This window comes from Heterodontus francisci, chromosome 4, assembly GCF_036365525.1.
Source record: "Heterodontus francisci isolate sHetFra1 chromosome 4, sHetFra1.hap1, whole genome shotgun sequence".
Taxonomy (NCBI): domain Eukaryota; kingdom Metazoa; phylum Chordata; class Chondrichthyes; order Heterodontiformes; family Heterodontidae; genus Heterodontus; species Heterodontus francisci.
The window spans coordinates 4,028,053-4,046,965 of record NC_090374.1 but is presented as its reverse complement, the minus strand read 5'-3'; the positions used below and the strand labels follow the sequence as shown (position 1 = coordinate 4,046,965).

The window sequence follows — 18,913 nt, the reverse complement described above, 5'->3', positions numbered from 1 at the left end:
TCCAGCACTTGGCCCGTAGCCTTGTATGCTATTGCATTTCAAGTGCTCATCTAAATACTTCTTAAATGTTGTGAGAGTTCCTGCCTCTACCACCTCTTCAGGCAGTGTGTTCCAGATTCCAACCACCCTCTGGGTGAAAAATGTTTCTTCAAATCCCCTCTAAACCTCCTGCCCCTTACATTAAATCTATGCCCCCTGGTTATTGACCCCTCTGCTAAGGGAAAAAGTTTCTTCCTATCTAACCTCTCAATGCCCCTCATAATTTTGTATACCTCAATCATATCTCCCCTCAGCCTTCTCTGCTCTAAGGAAAGCAACCCTAGCCTTTTCTGTCTCTCTTCATAGCTGAAATGCTCCAGCCCAGGAAACATCCTGGTGAATCTCCTCTTACCCTCTCCAGTGCAATCACATCCTTCCTATAGTGTGGTGACCAGAACTGTACACAGTACTCCAGCTGTGGCCTAACTAGCATTTTATACAGCTCCATCATAACCTCCCTGCTCTTATATTCTATGCCTCGGCTAATAAAGGCAAGTATCCCATATGCCTTCCTAACCACCTTATCTACCTGTGCTGCTGCCTTCAGTGATCTATGGACAAGTACACCAAGGTCCCTCTGACCCTCTGTACTTCCTAGGGTCCTACCATCCATTGTATATTTCCTTGCCTTGTTAGTCCTCCCAAAATGCATCACCTCACACTTGTCAGTATTAAATTCCATCTGCTACCTCTCTGCCCATTCTGCTAGTCTATCTATATCCTGTTGCAGGCAGTTCATATCATCCTCACTATTTGTCACTTCTCCAAGTTTGGTGTCATTGCCAAATTTTGAGATTCTACTCTGTATTCCAAGATTCAAGTCATTTATATACAGCATAAAAAGCAGTGGTCCCAGCACTGACCCTTGGGAAACACCACTCTCTACCATCCTCCAGTCTGGAAAAAAAACATTTACTACAACTCACTGTTTTCTGTCAAAAGCCATTTTTTTACCCTTTGGACACTGACCCTCCTATTCCATGAGCCTCAATTTTGTTAACCAGGGGCGGCACAGCGGCGCAGTGGTTAGCACCGCAGCCTCACAGCTCCAGCGACCCGGGTTCAATTCTGGGTACTGCCTGTGTGGAGTTTGCAAGTTCTCCCTGTGTCTGCGTGGGTTTCCTCCGGGTGCTTTGGTTTCCTCCCACATTCCAAAGACTTGCAGGTTGATAGGTAAATTGGCCATTAGCAATTGCCCCGAGTATAGGTAGGTGGTAGGGAAATATAGGGACAGGTGGGGATGTGGTAGGAATATGGGATTAGTGTAGGATTAGTATAAATGGGTGGTTGATGGTCGGCACAGACTCGATGGGCCAAAGGGCCTGTTTCAGTGCTGTATCTCTAATTAAAAAAAATAAAAAATTATGTGGTACTTTATCAAATGCTTTCTTAAAATCTGTATAAACAAGATCCACTGCATTCCCTTCATCAACCTTCTCTGTTACTTCATCAATGAATTCAATTAGATTGGTTAAGGATAATCTGCCTTTTACAAATCCCTGCTGGCTCTCCTTAATTAACTCGACTCCAAGTGACTGTTGATTTTTTTCCTCTGATTATTGTTTCTAAAACCTTACCCACCACTGATGTTAAACTAACTGGCCTGTAGTTGCTAGGAATGTTCTTACACCCTTTATTGAATAAAGGTGTCACATTTGCCACTCCCCAATCCTCTGGTATCTCCCCTGTATCCAGGGAGGATTGGAAGATGATGCCAAGTCCTTCCACTATCTCCACCTCCACTTCCTTTAGCCACCTGGGATGCAAGCCATCTGGACCAGGTGACTTATCTACTCTGAACATAGCCAGCCTTTTTAGTACCTCCCTGCTCTCAATTTTACCCTATCCATTGCCTCTACTCTCTCTGCTTCTACTAATATTTTGTCAGATTCCACTTCCTTAGTAAACACTGATACAAAGTACTCATTCAGTATATTAGCCTTGCCCTGCACCTCGAAGCATATATTACCCTCTTTGTCCCTAATAAGCTCCACTCCACCTCTTACTGCCCACTTACTATTTACATTCCAGTAGAAGATCTTTGAGTTCCCTTTCATGTTGGCTGACAATCTATTCTCATATCCCGTCTTTGTCCGTCGTGTTTTACTCTTCACATCCCCGCTCAACCTATTGTATATGGCCTGGTTCTCACTTGATGAATCCATCTGACATGTATCATACACCCTCTTTATTTGTTTCATCATCATCTCTATCTCCCACATTGTCTAAGGAGCCCTGTTATTGCTTCCCTCTACCTTTCACTCTTGTTGGAATGGACAAAACTGTGACAATGGATTTCAATGCAGGCAAATGTGAGATCATCCACTTTGGACCGAAAAAGAAGAGAACAGGATACTTTCTAAATAGTGAAAAGCGGGAAACACTGGAGGTCCAAGTAAATGTGGCTGTCCATGTACATAGAGCTTAAGAAATAGATGCAGGAGGCCATTCGGCCCCTCGAGCCTGCTCTGCCATTCAATAGCTAGTTGTTTGCCTCAGCTCCACCCTACACCTATTTTTATGTTCCTGTATTCTCACAAAGAGCTTGTGGAAATCTGGAACTCACAGCCCACAATGTTGTTGAGCATGGGGGTCAATTGAAAATGTCAAAACTGAGATCAATGGGTTTTTGTTGGAAAAGGATAAGAGGGGAGGCGAGACAGGTAAGATACAGATCAGCCATGATCTAATCGAATGATGGAACAGGCTCGAGGGGCTGAATGGCCTCCTCCTGTTCCTGTGCAACAGGCTCGAGGGGCTGAATGGCCTCCTCCTATTCCTGTGTAACAGGGTCGAGGGGCTGAATGGCCTCCTCCTGTTCCTGTGTAACAGGCTCGAAGGGTTGAATGGCCTCCTCCTGTGTAAAACAAGCAGTAAATTCCCTGTCACCCCCAAGTCCAGTCCCACCATTGCCCTGTCACCTGAGAGCTGTCACAGGGTAATGATTATCGAGGGTCTCCAGGACAATTCTCCTTGTGCTGTTTCCCCTGTTGTTTGACATTACCCCCTCCACCAGGTCTGTGTGACATCTCTTCCTGAGGATGAGGCAGAGACATCACATATCGAACTGCAATTGCAGTGGACATCACGCACACTGCCTGTCTCAACATACAGCAACCGTATAATCCACACCAGGCCCACTGGGAGAGTGGGAGCCCCTGGCCCCACCCCTCTCCCCCATCGCTCCCTCACCCCGTTGACCCATCGACCTCTATTCCCTCCCCCTTGCCTCTCCCCCAACCCCACTTATCCCCTCCACCCCTTCTTCCTCACCCAAATTGCTCCCTCACCCGTACTCCTTCGCCTCCTACTCCCTCCCCTGTGCCCCCTCGCCCACTTGCTCCCTTGCCTCGTGCTCCCTCGCACTCTATTTCCTCTCCCTCATCCCTGCTCCCTCAGCCCCAACTATGCCCCCCTCATTCCACTTGCTCTCTACTCCCTCCCCCTTGTCCCACTTTCTCCCTCGTCCTTTCCTCCCTACCCTTCACTCCTACCCCGTTACCGCACATAGTACCCCCGCCCTACCCCTTCCTCCATTGGCCACTGGCTCCTTCATCCTCCCATTACTTCTCCTCACCCATTTCCCAGTCATCCCCTGGTCCTGTCTCCCTTACCTTCACCCCATCCGCAGTCATCCACCTGCTCCCTCCTTCCTCGCCTGCTTGTCCCCTATCCTCCTCACCCCTGCTTCTCACCCTCTTGTCTAGATTCCTCCCCCTCATGCTTTATTCCCCTTGACCTCTCACCTCCAGTCCATCACCCCTTAACCCTTTTGGCTCCTCAGACCCCCCTACCCACCTCTCTCATCTCTTCGCCTCCCTTCAATCCCCCTTGGCCACCTCAACCCCTCTTCCCCCACCCACCCCTTGACCCCACCTCACCTCCTGTTGACAATAGACTGAGGAGTGGCCTGTGCTGTGTGTGTAAATGTGTTTTGCAAACCATGGACAAGTTGATGTTCGAGTGCAACCTTTTCCTCCAGTGAAACCCGGGACCCCTTTCGGTGTGGCTGTCACCACACTGTTGGAAGCCAAGGAGATTAAACTCACGTGGGACACTCCCAGTATCAGGCTCATCGAACTGAAAAATAACCTGCTTCACCAGGTGTCCTACCGGAGCACAGACAGTGACTGGGAGGTAAGAGGGGCAGTCTTGGAACATTCTTTGGGAGCTACGAGATGGATCCCCATCATTCTGGCATCTCTCACTGTGTAACATGTGATTACTGCAACAATACAATTTGTATTTATATTGCATCTTTAACATCATAAAATCTTCCAAGGCATTTCACAGGAGCGTTATCAAACAATGTATGACACGAAGCCACACAAGGAAATATTAGGTCAAATGACCAAAAGTTTGGTCAAAGTGTAGGTATTAAGGAGTGTCTTAAAGGAGGAAAGCGAGGCAGAGAGGTGGAGAGGTGTAGGGAGGGTGTTCCTGAGCTTGGGGCGAGGCAACTGGCGACATGGCCATCAATGGTGGAGTGATTAAAATCAGGGATGCACAAGAGGCCAGAGTTAGAGGAGCGCGGGGATCTCGGAGGGTTATGGGGCTGGAGGAGATTACAGAGATAGGGAGGGGTGAGGCTATGGAGGAGATTACAGAGATAGGGAGGGGCGAGGCCAATGGAGGAGATTACAGAGATAGGGAGGGGCGAGGCCATGGAGGAGTTTACAGAGATAGGGAGGGGTGAGGCTATGGAGGAGATTACAGAGATACGGAGGGGCGAGGCCAATGGAGGAGATTACAGAGATAGGGAGGGGCGAGGCCATGGAGGAGTTTACAGAGATAGGGAGGGGCGAGGCCAATGGAGGAGATTACAGAGATAGGGAGGGGCGAGGCCAATGGAGGAGATTACAGAGATAGGGAGGGGTGAGGCCATGGAGGAGATTACAGAGATAGGGAGGGGCGAGGCCAATGGAGGAGATTACAGAGATAGGGAGGGGTGAGGCCATGGAGGAGATTACAGAGATAGGGAGGGGCGAGGCCAATGGAGGAGATTACAGAGATAGGGAGGGGCGAGGCCATGGAGGAGTTTACAGAGATAGGGAGGGGCGAGGCCAATGGAGGAGATTACAGAGATAGGGAGGGACGAGGCCAATGGAGGAGATTACAGAGATAGGGAGGGGTGAGGCCATGGAGGAGATTACAGAGATAGGGAGGGGCGAGGCCAATGGAGGAGATTACAGAGATAGGGAGGGGCGAGGCTATGGAGGAGATTACAGAGATAGGGAGGGGCGAGGCCATGGAGGAGATTACAGAGATAGGGAGGCGAGAGGCCATGGAGGAGATTACAGAGATAGGGAGGGGCGAGGCTATGGAGGAGATTACAGAGATAGGGAGGGGTGAGGCTATGGAGGAGTTTACAGAGATAGGGAGGGGCGAGGCCAATGGAGGAGATTACAGAGATAGGGAGGGGCGAGGCCATGGAGGAGTTTACAGAGATAGGGAGGGGCGAGGCCAATGGAGGAGATTACAGAGATAGGGAGGGGCGAGGCCAATGGAGGAGATTACAGAGATAGGGAGGGGTGAGGCCATGGAGGAGATTACAGAGATAGGGAGGGGCGAGGCCAATGGAGGAGATTACAGAGATAGGGAGGGGTGAGGCCATGGAGGAGATTACAGAGATAGGGAGGGGCGAGGCCAATGGAGGAGATTACAGAGATAGGGAGGGGCGAGGCCATGGAGGAGTTTACAGAGATAGGGAGGGGCGAGGCCAATGGAGGAGATTACAGAGATAGGGAGGGACGAGGCCAATGGAGGAGATTACAGAGATAGGGAGGGGTGAGGCCATGGAGGAGATTACAGAGATAGGGAGGGGCGAGGCCAATGGAGGAGATTACAGAGATAGGGAGGGGCGAGGCTATGGAGGAGATTACAGAGATAGGGAGGGGCGAGGCCATGGAGGAGATTACAGAGATAGGGAGGCGAGAGGCCATGGAGGAGATTACAGAGATAGGGAGGGGCGAGGCTATGGAGGAGATTACAGAGATAGGGAGGGGTGAGGCTATGGAGGAGTTTACAGAGATAGGGAGGGGCGAGGCCAATGGAGGAGATTACAGAGATAGGGAGGGGCGAGGCTATGGAGGAGATTACAGAGATAGGGAGGGGAGAGGCCATGGAGGAGATTACAGAGATAGGGAGGGGTGAGGCTATGGAGGAGATTACAGAGATAGGGAGGGGCGAGGCCATGGAGGAGATTACAGAGATAGGGAGGCGAGAGGCCATGGAGGAGATTACAGAGATAGGGAGGGGTGAGGCTATGGAGGAGTTTACAGAGATAGGGAGGGGCGAGGCCAATGGAGGAGATTACAGAGATAGGGAGGGGCGAGGCTATGGAGGAGATTTCAGAGATAGGGAGGGGCGAGGCTATGGAGGAGATTACAGAGATAGGGGGGGCGAGGCCAATGGAGGAGATTACAGAGATAGGGAGGGGCGAGGCCAATGGAGGAGATTACAGAGATAGAGAGGGGCGAGGCCATGGAGGAGATTACAGAGATAGGGAGGGGCGAGGCCAATGGAGGAGATTACAGAGATAGGGAGGGGTGAGGCCATGGAGGAGATTACAGAGATAGGGAGGGGCGAGGCCAATGGAGGAGATTACAGAGATAGGGAGGGGTGAGGCCATGGAGGAGATTACAGAGATATGGAGGGGCGAGGCTATGGAGGAGATTACAGAGATAGGGAGGGGCGAGGCCAATGGAGGAGATTACAGAGATAGGGAAGGGCGAGGCCAATGGAGGAGATTACAGAGATAGGGAGGGGCGAGGCCAATGGAGGAGATTACAGAGATAGGGAGGGGCGAGGCCAATGGAGGAGATTACAGAGATAGGGAGGGGTGAGGCCATGGAGGAGATTACAGAGATAGGGAGGGGTGAGGCTATGGAGGAGATTACAGAGATAGGGAGGGACGAGGCTATGGAGGAGATTACAGAGATAGGGAGTGCGAGGCCAATGGAGGAGATTACAGAGATAGGGAGGGGCGAGGCTATGGAGGAGATTACAGAGATAGGGAGGGGCGAGGCCAATGGAGGAGATTACAGAGATAGGGGGGGCGAGGCCAATGGAGGAGATTACAGAGATAGGGAGGGGCGAGGCTATGGAGGAGATTTCAGAGATAGGGAGGGGCGAGGCTATGGAGGAGATTACAGAGATAGGGAGGGGCGAGGCCATGGAGGAGATTACAGAGATAGGGAGGGGCGAGGCCAATGGAGGAGATTACCCAGATAGGGAGGGCGAGGCTATGGAGGAGATTACAGAGATAGGGAGGGGTGAGGCCATGGAGGAGATTACAGAGATAGCGAGGGGCGAGGCCAATGGAGGAGATTACAGAGATAGCGAGGGGCGAGGCCAATGGAGGAGATTACAGAGATAGGGAGGGGTGAGGCTATGGAGGAGATCACAGAGATAGGGATGGGCGAGGCTATGGAGGAGATTACAGAGATAGGGAGGGGCGAGGCCAATGGAGGAGATTACAGAGATAGGGAGGGGCGAGGCTATGGAGGAGATTACAGAGATAGGGAGGGGCGAGGCCAATGGAGGAGATTACAGAGATAGGGAGGGGCGAGGCCAATGGAGGAGATTACAGAGATAGGGAGGGGCGAGGCCAATGGAGGAGATTACAGAGATAGGGAGGGGCGAGGCCAATGGAGGAGATTACAGAGATAGGGAGGGGCGAGGCTATGGAGGAGATTACAGAGATAGAGAGGGGCGAGGCCAATGGAGGAGATTACAGAGATGGGGAGGAGTGAGGCCAATGGAGGAGATTACAGAGATAGGGAGGGGCGAGGCCAATGGAGGAGATTACAGAGATGGGGAGGAGTGAGGCCAATGGAGGAGATTACAGAGATGGGGGGGGGCGAGGCCATGGAGGAGATTACAGAGATAGGGAGGGGCGAGGCTATGGAGGAGATTACAGAGATAGGGAGGGGCGAGGCCAATGGAGGAGATTACAGAGATAGGGAGGGGCGAGGCCAATGGAAAAGATTACAGAGATAGGGAGGGGCGAGGCCAATGGAGGAGATTACAGAGATAGGGAGGGGCGAGGCCAATGGAGGAGATTACAGAGATAGGGAGGGGCGAGGCCAATGGAGGAGATTACAGAGATAGGGAGGGGCGAGGCCAATGGAGGAGATTACAGAGATAGGGAGGGGAGAGGCCATGGAGGAGATTACAGAGATAGGGAGGGGAGAGGCCATGGAGGAGATTACAGAGATAGGGAGGGGTGAGGCTATGGAGGAGATTACAGAGATAGGGAGGGGTGAGGCTATGGAGGAGATTACAGAGATAGGGAGGGGCGATGCCAATGGAGGAGATTACAGAGATAGGGAGGAGTGAGGCCAATGGAGGAGATTACAGAGATAGGGAGGGGTGAGGCCATGGAGGAGATTACAGAGATAGGGAGGGGTGAGGCCATGGAGGAGATTACAGAGATAAGGAGGAGTGAGGCCATGGAGGAGATTACAGAGATAGGGAGGGGCGAGGCCAATGGAGGAGATTACAGAGATAGGGAGGGGAGAGGCTATGGAGGAGATTACAGAGATAGGGAGGGGCGAGGCTATGGAGGAGATTACAGAGATAGGGAGGGGCGAGGCCATGGAGGAGATTTCAGAGATAGGGAGGGGTGAGGCTATGGAGGAGTTTACAGAGATAGGGAGGGGCGAGGCCAATGGAGGAGATTACAGAGATAGGGAGGGGCGAGGCTGTGGAGGAGATTTCAGAGATAGGGAGGGGCGAGGCTATGGAGGAGATTACAGAGATAGGGAGGGGCGAGGCCAATGGAGGAGATTACAGAGATAGAGAGGGGCGAGGCCATGGAGGAGATTACAGAGATAGTGGGGGCGAGGCCATTGGAGGAGATTACAGAGATAGGGAGGGGCGAGGCCAATGGAGGAGATTACAGAGATAGAGAGGGGCGAGGCCATGGAGGAGATTACAGAGATAGGGAGGGGCGAGGCCAATGGAGGAGATTACAGAGATAGGGAGGGGCGAGGCCAATGGAGGAGATTACAGAGATGGGGGGGGCGAGGCCAATGGAGGAGATTACAGAGATGGGGGGGGGGCGAGGCCAATGGAGGAGATTACAGAGATGGGGGGGCGAGGCCAATGGAGGAGATTACAGAGATAGGGAGGGGCGAGGCCAATGGAGGAGATTACAGAGATGGGGGGGGCGAGGCCAATGGAGGAGATTACAGAGATGGGGGGGGGGCGAGGCCAATGGAGGAGATTACAGAGATGGGGGGGCGAGGCCAATGGAGGAGATTACAGAGATAGGGAGGGGCGAGGCCAATGGAGGAGGGGGCTGAGGATAGATCCTTGCGAGACACCAGAGGTAACGGTGCGGGAGCAGGAAGAGAAGCCATTGCAAGTGATTCTCTGGCTGTGATTAGATCGATCAGAATGGAACCAGGTGAGTGTAGTCCCACCCAGCAGTGGAGAGCGTTAGAGGAGGATGGTGTGGTCAACCGTGTCGGTTGACAGGCTGCAGACAAGTCAAGGATTTGAGGAGGGAAAGTTTACCTTTCTCACAGTCATGGAGGATGTCATTTGTGACTTTGATAAGAGCTGTTTCAGTACAGTGACAGGGGCAGAAACCTGATTGGAGAGATTCAAACACGGAGTTCCGGGAATGATAGGAATTGGGACCGACAATATGTTCAAGGATTTTGGAAAGGAAAGGGAGGTTGGAGATGGGAGGGTAGTTTGCAAAGGCGCTGGGGTCAAGGGTTGGATTTTTGAGGAGAGGGGTGATGACATCAGATTTGAAGGATAGAGGGACAACACTTGAAGAAAGAGAATCATTTACAATATTGGCTAACATAGGGACCAGGAGGGGAAGTTGAGTGATCAGCAGTTTAGTGGGAATAGGATCGAGGGAACAGGAGATGGGTTTCATGGACTAGAAGAGCTTTGAGAGGGCGTGAGGGGAGATAGGAGAGAAACTAGAGAACGATGTGAGTTCAGGGCTGGGGCAGAGGGGAACATTAGAGGAAGTTTGGCCAGGTGGGCTAGTGGAGGGTGGGACACGGCAGAGGCAGGACAAAGAAATTCATGAGCTCCTTGTAACTATTGTTAAAGGTGAGGGTGGAGGGGACAGGGGAGAGGGGTTTAACAAGAGAGTTTGCAATAGAAATGAAGCTGGGGGTTATCTGCATTCCAGGATAATCCTGGAATAATCAGCAGTTTTAGCCAATGAGAACTGGACCCAAGTGTTTTATGTGGTCCAGCCAGACATGTGGTGGATGGCCAGACCAGTTGTCACCACGTAACAGAATAGAATCATAGAATTATTACAGCACAGAAGAAGGCCATTCGACCCATTGTGTCTGTGCTGGCCCACCTAAGGAGCAATTCACATGCTGCCACTCCCCTGCCCTCTCCCCACATCCCTGCACATTCCTCCCCTTCAGATATTTAGAATATTTAGAAATGAAGAAAAATTTACATCACAGAAAGAGGCCACTAAGCCCATCATGTTTGCACCTACTGAAAAACAAGCCACCCAGCTGAATCTCATTTTCCAGCATTTGGTCCGTAGCCCTGCAGCGTACAACACTTATGGTGCACATCCAGACTCATTTTAAATGAGTTGAGGGTTTCTGCCTCAATTACCCTTTCAGGCAGTGAGTTCCAGACCATCACCACCCTCTGGGTGAAAAAACCTTTCCTCATCTCCCCTCTAATTTTTCTACCAATCACTTTAAATCTATGCCCCCTCATCACTGACCTCTCTGCTAAGGTGAATAGACCCTTCACCTCCACTCTATCCAGGCCCCTCAAAATTTTGTACATTTCAATCAGATCTCCCCTCAGCCTTCTCTGTTCCAAGGGGAACAACCCCAGCCTATCCAATCTTTCCTCATAGCTGCATTTTTCCAGTCCTGGCAACATCCTCGTAAATCTCCTCTGTACCCTCTCTAGTGCAATTACATCCTTTCTGTAATGAGGTGACCAGAACTGCACGCAGTACTCAAGTTGTGGCCGAACCAATCAGTTATACAGTTCCAGCATAACCTCCCTGCTCTTATATTCTATACCTCGGCTAATAAAGGAAAGGATTCCATATGCCTTCTTAACCACCTTATCAACCTGTCCTGCTACCTTCAGGGATTTGTGGACATTCACTCCAAGGTCCCTCACTTCCTCTACACTTCTCAGTATTTTCCCATTAATTGTGTATTACTTTGCCTTGTTTGACCTCCCCAAATGCATCACCTCACACTTCTCTGGGTTGAATTCCATTTGCCATTTTTCTGCCCATCTGACCAGACCATCAATATCTTCCTGCAGCCAACAGCTATCCTCCTCGCTATCTACCACATGGCCAATCTTTGTGTGTCTGCAAACTTCTTGATCACGTCTCCTACATTGAAGTCCAAGTCATTAATATATATCACAAAAAGCAGGGGACCCAGTGCTGAGCCCTGCGGAACGCCACTGGAAACAGCCCTCCAGTCACAAAAACACTCATCAACAATTACCCTTTGTTTCCTGCCACTGAGCCAATTTTGTATCCACCTTGCTGCATTTCCCTGGCTTTTATTTTTTTAACCAGTCTGCCATGTGGGGCCTTGTGAAAAGCCTTGCTAAAATCCATGTAGACCACATCAACTGCACTACCCTCATCTATCTTCCTGTTACTTCTTCAAAAAGTTCAATCAACTTAGTCAAACATAATCTTCCCTTAACAAGTCCATGCTGACTATCCTTGACTAACCTGTGCCTTTCTGAGTGACAGTTTATCCTGTCTCTCAGAATAGATTCCAATAATTTGCCCACTACTGAGGTTAGACTGACTGGTCTGTAATTATTCGGTCGATCTTTCGCTCCCTTTTTAAACAGAGGTACAACGTTAGCAATTCTCCAATCCTCTGGCACCACACCTGTATCCAGTGAGGACTGGAAAATGATGGCCAGACCTTCCTCTGTTTCCTCTCTTGCTTCTTTTAAGAGTCTGTGATACATTTCATCTGGCCCTGGTAATTTAACAACTTTCAAGGATGCTAATCCCATTAATACTTCCTCTCTCCCTATAATTATCACATCCAATACTTCATACTCCTCCTCCTTAACTACAATATCTGCATCGTCCCCCCTTTGTGAAGACAGACACAAAGTATTCATTTAGAACCAAACCAACATCTTCCGCCCCGACACATCCTATCAAGTCTGTGTCCCTCAGACCGAAAGGAGGGGAGATGAGGGCTGTAACAGGGAGAACGGCCAGGGTGAGAGAGAGGAATGGTTTTAATGGAGATGAAGCCATCAAAGGTGGAGGTGAGGGGGCAGTTGAGCAAATCAGTAACTGCAGAAATATTGTGGTGAACCAATGGTCAAAGGCTAGATCATTAGGATTTTGAAAGTGCAGTTGTAAGTGAATTGGGGGATAGTTTTCTCCAGGGATGGATACAGAATGTTCTGATGGAAGGTCACTGACCTGAAACGTTAACTCTGCTTCTCTCTCCACAGATGCTATCAGACCTGCTGAGTATTTCCAGCACTTTGTTTTTTTATTTTAGAATGAGGTAGGATTAGGGTGAGAGTGATCAGAGATGGCCTTCTCTGTAATTGATACAATGGGACTAGTAAAACCACATGAGATGATGAGGTCGAGGGGGTGGCCGTGAATATGGGTTGGGGAGTTTACATGCTGCGAGAGATTTAGGGAGGATAAGAGGGCAATGAACTCAGAGGACAGACAGCGTGATGAATTGAGATGGAGATTGAAATCACTGAGGATGAGAAGTCGTTCGGTACAGAGGCTGAGGGAGGAGAACAGTGTAGATATCACAGTGATAAGATCTTTATTGTATTTGGGAGGGTGGTAATGAGCGATGATTTAAATGAGAAGTGATGGGTGGAACAAGGTGAGATGATGAAATGAGTAGGAAGTGCCAGAGGAGCAGGGAGACAGGCCAAGGGATGATCATCTGGTGCTAAACGTCACAGTGCAACCAGGACAGTCTTGATGGGGCAAGTAGTGGAAATACAGCCCGGCAGAGAGGCTTCATTAAGGGGAAAGGAGTCATCAGCCGTCAGCCAGCTTTCCGTTCAGGTGACAATAAGTTAACTGTCTCTGTCTATGATCAATATAGGTAACTGACACTCTACTAATTCCATTTTCTCTGCACCAGCAGCAGCTGAATGTAACTGCCCACTCGGTGAGACTTTTGATGAAGAATTTGATTCCAAACTCCCAGTATATGATTCGGGTTCGATCTACTCCTGATCAGAAATATTTCAAGGGAATATGGAGTGATTGGAGTCAGACTGTGAATTTCAAAACCCCACCAGCTGTATACACATTCAGTACAGGTAAACCCACCCAGCAAACACCTGGCTCAGAGCTTGTGGATACATATCTATTGGGATATAAAACACTCACATATACTGGGGTGCACACAATGTGGGCTGCACACAATGTGTGGTACACCCAAATACTCGGACTGTAGGAGAAGATTAAATAATAGAGATGTATAAAATAATGAAAGGATGAGACATAGAAGCAAACTGTCTCCAGTGGTTGAGAGGTCTAGAACGGGGGACCATTGTGAGAAGATTAAATATGAGATTGAAAACAGAGGGCAGGAGAAACATCTACAGAGACTTGTGAGACTGTGGAATTCACTACCAGGGTTAGTGGTTTAGACAGAAATTCAGTATTAGCTTGAAGAGGTGGATGGAGGGAAAAGTGATGAAAGGTTTTGGGAACAGGGTGAGCAACTGTGATTAGAATGATTTGCTGGTGTGGAGGGTCAACACCAACACGGGCTGAATGGCCTGTTTGTGTTTTGTGTATTTCTCTGCATTGCATGCACTGTCCAGTGAACATGCACACATACAGGGTGCAAACATACTACATGCTAACTCCACACACAAGCTCAGTGTGGGAGAGTGAAACATACGGTGTATGCTGTATAAACCAATTTAGAATACTGCAACCTCACAAATCTGATACATGGTCATTTTTTTTTTGGCCTTTGATTACAGGTGTCAAGCTAACCATCTCCTTCATGATCCTGCTTATTCTGCTTCTCATTGGCCTGAGTGCACTGCTCTGGGAGAACAGGTCAGTCTCAATTAACCACTGTTCACCATTACCTATTATAACCTATGTAGCAAGCATTCTTCCTACAGCCCATGTGCACGCTCCCCATCACTGACTCTACCCACCCATTTAATCCCCTCCCACAGCCCATGTAGACTCTACCCACCCATTTAATCCCCTCCCACAGCCCATGTAGACTCTACCCACCCATTTAATCCCCTCCCACAGCCCATGTAGACTCTACCCACCCATTTAACCCCCTCCCACAGCCCATGTAGACTCTACCCACCCATTTAACCCCCTCCCACAGCCCATGGACACTCCTCACTATCACTGACTCTACCCACCCATTTAACCCCCTCCACAGCCCATGGACACTCCTCACTATCACTGACTCTACCCACCCATTTAATCCCCTCCCACAGCCCATGGACACTCCTCACTATCACTGACTCTACCCACCCATTTAACCCCCTCCACAGCCCATGGACACTCCTCACTATCACTGACTCTACCCACCCATTTAATCCCCTCCCACAGCCCATGGACACTCCTCACTATCACTGACTCTACCCACCCATTTAACCCCCTCCACAGCTCATGTAGACTCTACCCACCCATTTAACCCCCTCCACAGCTCATGTAGACGCTACCCACCCATTTAACCCCCTCCACAGCTCATGTAGACTCTACCCACCCATTTAACCCCCTCCACAGCTCATGTAGACTCTACCCACCCATTTAACCCCCTCCACAGCTCATGTAGACTCTACCCACCCATTTAACCCCCTCCACAGCTCATGTAGACACTACCCACCCATTTAACCCCCTCCACAGCTCATGTAGACACTACCCACCCATTTAACCCCCTCCACAGCTCATGTAGACTCTACCCACACATTTAACCCCCTCCACAGCTCATGTAGACTCTCCCCTATCACTGACTCTACCCACCCATTTAATCCCCTCCCACAGCCCATGTAGACTCTACCCACCCATTTAACCCCCTCCCACAGCCCATGGACACTCCTCACTATCACTGACTCTACCCACCCATTTAACCCCCTCCACAGCTCATGTAGACTCTCCCCTATGATAGACTCTACCCACCCATTTAACCCCCTCCCACAGCCCATGGACACTCCGCACTATCACTGACTCTACCCACCCATTTAACCCCCTCCCACAGCCCATGGACACTCCTCACTATCACTGACTCTACCCACCCATTTAATCCCCTCCCACAGCCCATGGACACTCCTCACTATCACTGACTCTACCCACCCATTTAATCCCCTCCCACAGCCCATGGACACTCCTCACTATCACTGACTCTACCCACCCATTTAATCCCCTCCCACAGCCCATGGACACTCCTCACTATCACTGACTCTACCCACCCATTTAATCCCCTCCCACAGCCCATGGACACTCCTCACTATCACTGACTCTACCCACCCATTTAATCCCCTCCCACAGCCCATGGACACTCCTCACTATCACTGACTCTACCCACCCATTTAATCCCCTCCCACAGCCCATGGACACTCCTCACTATCACTGACTCTACCCACCCATTTAATCCCCTCCCACAGCCCATGGACACTCTCCCCTATCACTGACTCTACCCACCCATTTAATCCCCTCCCACAGCCCATGGACACTCTCCCCTATCACTGACTCTACCCACCCATTTAATCCCCTCCCACAGCCCATGGACACTCTCCCCTATCACTGACTCTACCCACCCATTTAATCCCCTCCCACAGCCCATGGACTCTCCTCACTATCACTGACTCTACCCACCCATTTAATCCCCTCCCACAACCCATGGACACTCCTCACTATCACTGACTCTACCCACCCATTTAATCCCCTCCCACAGCCCATGGACACTCCTCACTATCACTGACTCTACCCACCCATTTAATCCCCTCCCACAGCCCATGGACACTCTCCCCTATCACTGACTCTACCCACCCATTTAATCCCCTCCCACAGCCCATGGACACTCCTCACTATCACTGACTCTACCCACCCATTGAATCCAGCTCACTTGCTGCTTGATCTTGAACTGATAAATTCCCACCGACTGTGACTGACGTTGATTACCCTGGGGGTCTCTCAGAATAAATGAAAGTGATTCCTGCCATTGTGACAACCAAGTTGAAGCAGGGATTTGATTCTGCTCTATTTGGGTGCCAGAACAATTGAGACAGCCATTTTCTTCAAAACACCATATCCTACCAACCTATTTAATTTTTTTATTATTCTTTCATGGGATGTGGGCGTTGCTGGCAAGACCAGCATTTGTTGCCAATCTCTAATTGCCCTTGAACTGCGATGTTTGCTCGGCCATTTCAGAGGGCAGTTACGAGTCAGTCACATTGCTGTGGGTCTGGAGTCACATGTAGGCCAGACTGGGGAAAGATGGAGGATTTCCTTCCCTAAAGGACATTTTTACTACAATTGATAGTTTCATGGCACCATTTCTGGGACTAGCTTTCAATCCCATATTTTTATTAATTACATTCATTATTTAATTGAATTTAAATTCTACCTGCTCTCATGGAAGGATTAGCCTGGGCCTCTAGATTACTAGTTCAGTATCACTACTACGCCACCGTCTCCCCTTAGCCCAGCTTGTTTAATATTTCTATTAGCTGCTGAAACCCTTATCCGTGCCCTCAGCTGAACATTGGAAAGACCAAATCCATCGTCTTCCACCCCACGACAAATCATCTCAGCCTGTCACTGATAGAGGATACAATCAGTGGCACTTTTGCATCTCTAGCCCTCCTGCTGTTGGGTGAAGGGAGGGGGTTACAGAGATAGGGAGGGTTGTAGGGTCTGGAGGGGGTTACAGAGATAGGGAGGGTTGTAGGGTCTGGAGGGGGTTACAGAGATAGGGAGAGTTGTAGGGTCTGGAGGGGGTTACAGAGATAGGGAGAGTTGTAGGGTCTAGAGGGGGTTACAGAGATAGGGAGGGTTGTAGGGTCTCGAGGGGGTTACAGAGATAGGGAGGGTTGGTATGGGCTGGTGGAGGTTACAGAGATAGGGAGAGTTGAATGGCCTTGAGGAGGTTACAGCGATAGGGAGGGTTGTAGGGTCTGGAGGAGGTTACAGTGATAGGGAGGGGAGGAGGTTACAGAGATAGGGAGGGTTGTAGGATCTTGAGGAGCGTACAGAGATAGGGAGGGTTGTAGAGGCTGGAGCAGGTTACAGAGATAGGGAGGGTTGGTAAAGGCTGGTGGAGGTTACAGAGATAGGGAGAGTTGTAGGGTCTTGAGGAGGTTACAACGATAGGTAGGGTTGTAGGGTCTTGAGGAGGTTACAGCGATAGGGAGGGTTGTAGGGACTGGAGGAGGTTACAGAGATAGGGAGGGTTGCAGGGTCTGGAGGAGCTTTCAGAGATAGGGAGGGTTGTAGGGTCTGGAGGAGCTTACAGAGATAGGGAGGGTTGTAGGGTCTGGAGGAGCTTACAGAGATAGGGAGGGTTGGAGGGTCTGGAGGGGGTTACAGAGATAGGGAGGGTTGGAGGGTCTGGAGGAGGTTTTTTTTTCTTTATTCATTCACGGGATGTGGGCGTCGCTGGCCAGGCGAGCATTTATTGCCCATCCCTAATTGCCTTTGAGAAGGTGGTGGTGAGCTGCCTTCTTGAACTGCTGCAGTCTATGTGGGGTAGGTATACCCACAGTGCTGTTAGGAAGGGAGTTCCAGGATTCTGACCCAGCGACAGTGAAGGAACGGCGATATAGTTCCAAGTCAGGATGGTGTGTGACTTGGAGGGAAACTTGCAGGTGGTGGTGTTCTCATGTATTTGCTGCCCTTGTCCTTCTAGTTGGTAGAGGTCGCGGGTTTAGAAGGTGCTGTCTAAGGAGCCTTGGTGCATTGCTGCAGTGCATCTTGTAGATGGTACACACTGCTGCCACTGTGCGTCGGTGGTGGAGGGAGTGAATGTTTGTGGATGGGGTGCCAATCAAGCGGGCCGCTTTGTCCTGGATGGTGTCGAGCTTCTTGAGTGTTGTTGGAGCTGCACCCATCCAGGCAAGTGGAGAGTATTCCATCACACTCCTGACTTGTGCCTTGTAGATTGTGGACAGGCTTTGGGGAGTCAGGAGATGAGTTACTCGCCTCAGGATTCCTAGCCTCTGACCTGCTCTTGTAGCCACGGTATTTATATGGCTACTCCAGTTCAGTTTTCGGTCAATGGTAGCCCCTAGGATGTTGATAGTGGGGGATTCAGCGATGGTAATGCCATTGAATGTCAAGGGGCAATGGTTAGATTCTCTCTTGTTGGAGATGGTCATTGCCTGGCACTTGTATGGCGCGAATGTTACTTGCCACTTATCAGCCCAAGCCTGGATGTTGTCCAGGTCTTGCTGCATTTCTACACAGACTGCTTCAGTATCTGAGAAGTCACGAATGGTGCTGAACATTGTGCAATCATCAGCGAACATCCCCACTTCTGACCTGATGATTGAAGGAAGGTCATTGATGAAGCAGCTGAAGATGGTTGGGCCTAGGACACTATCCTGAGGAACTCCTGCAGTGATGTCCTGGAGCTTAGATGATTGACCTCCAACAACCACAACCATCGTCCTTTGCGCTGGGTATGACTCCAGCCAGCGGAGGGTTTTCCCCCTGATTCCCATTGACTCCAGTTTTGCTAGGGCTCCTTGATGCCATACTCGGTCAAATGCTTCCTTGATGTCAAGGGCAGTCACTCTCACCTCACCTCTTGAGTTCAGCTCTTTTGTCCATGTTTGAACCAAGGCTGTAATGAGGTCAGGAGCTGAGTGGCCCTGGCGGAACCCAAACTGA

At 50.2% G+C, this 18,913-nt stretch overlaps 1 protein-coding gene across 1 annotated transcript in view; it reads left to right on the top strand.

The window, feature by feature from the left end:
- il7r (interleukin 7 receptor) overlaps window positions 1–18,913 on the top strand; it is a 141,214-nt gene that overhangs the window by 110,105 nt on the left and 12,196 nt on the right. The window contains exons 4-6 of the mRNA XM_068029093.1: window positions 4,022–4,176; window positions 13,179–13,356; window positions 14,032–14,110. Coding sequence (XP_067885194.1) covers window positions 4,022–4,176; window positions 13,179–13,356; window positions 14,032–14,110 — 412 coding nt within the window. The remainder of the gene's footprint in view (window positions 1–4,021; window positions 4,177–13,178; window positions 13,357–14,031; window positions 14,111–18,913) is intronic.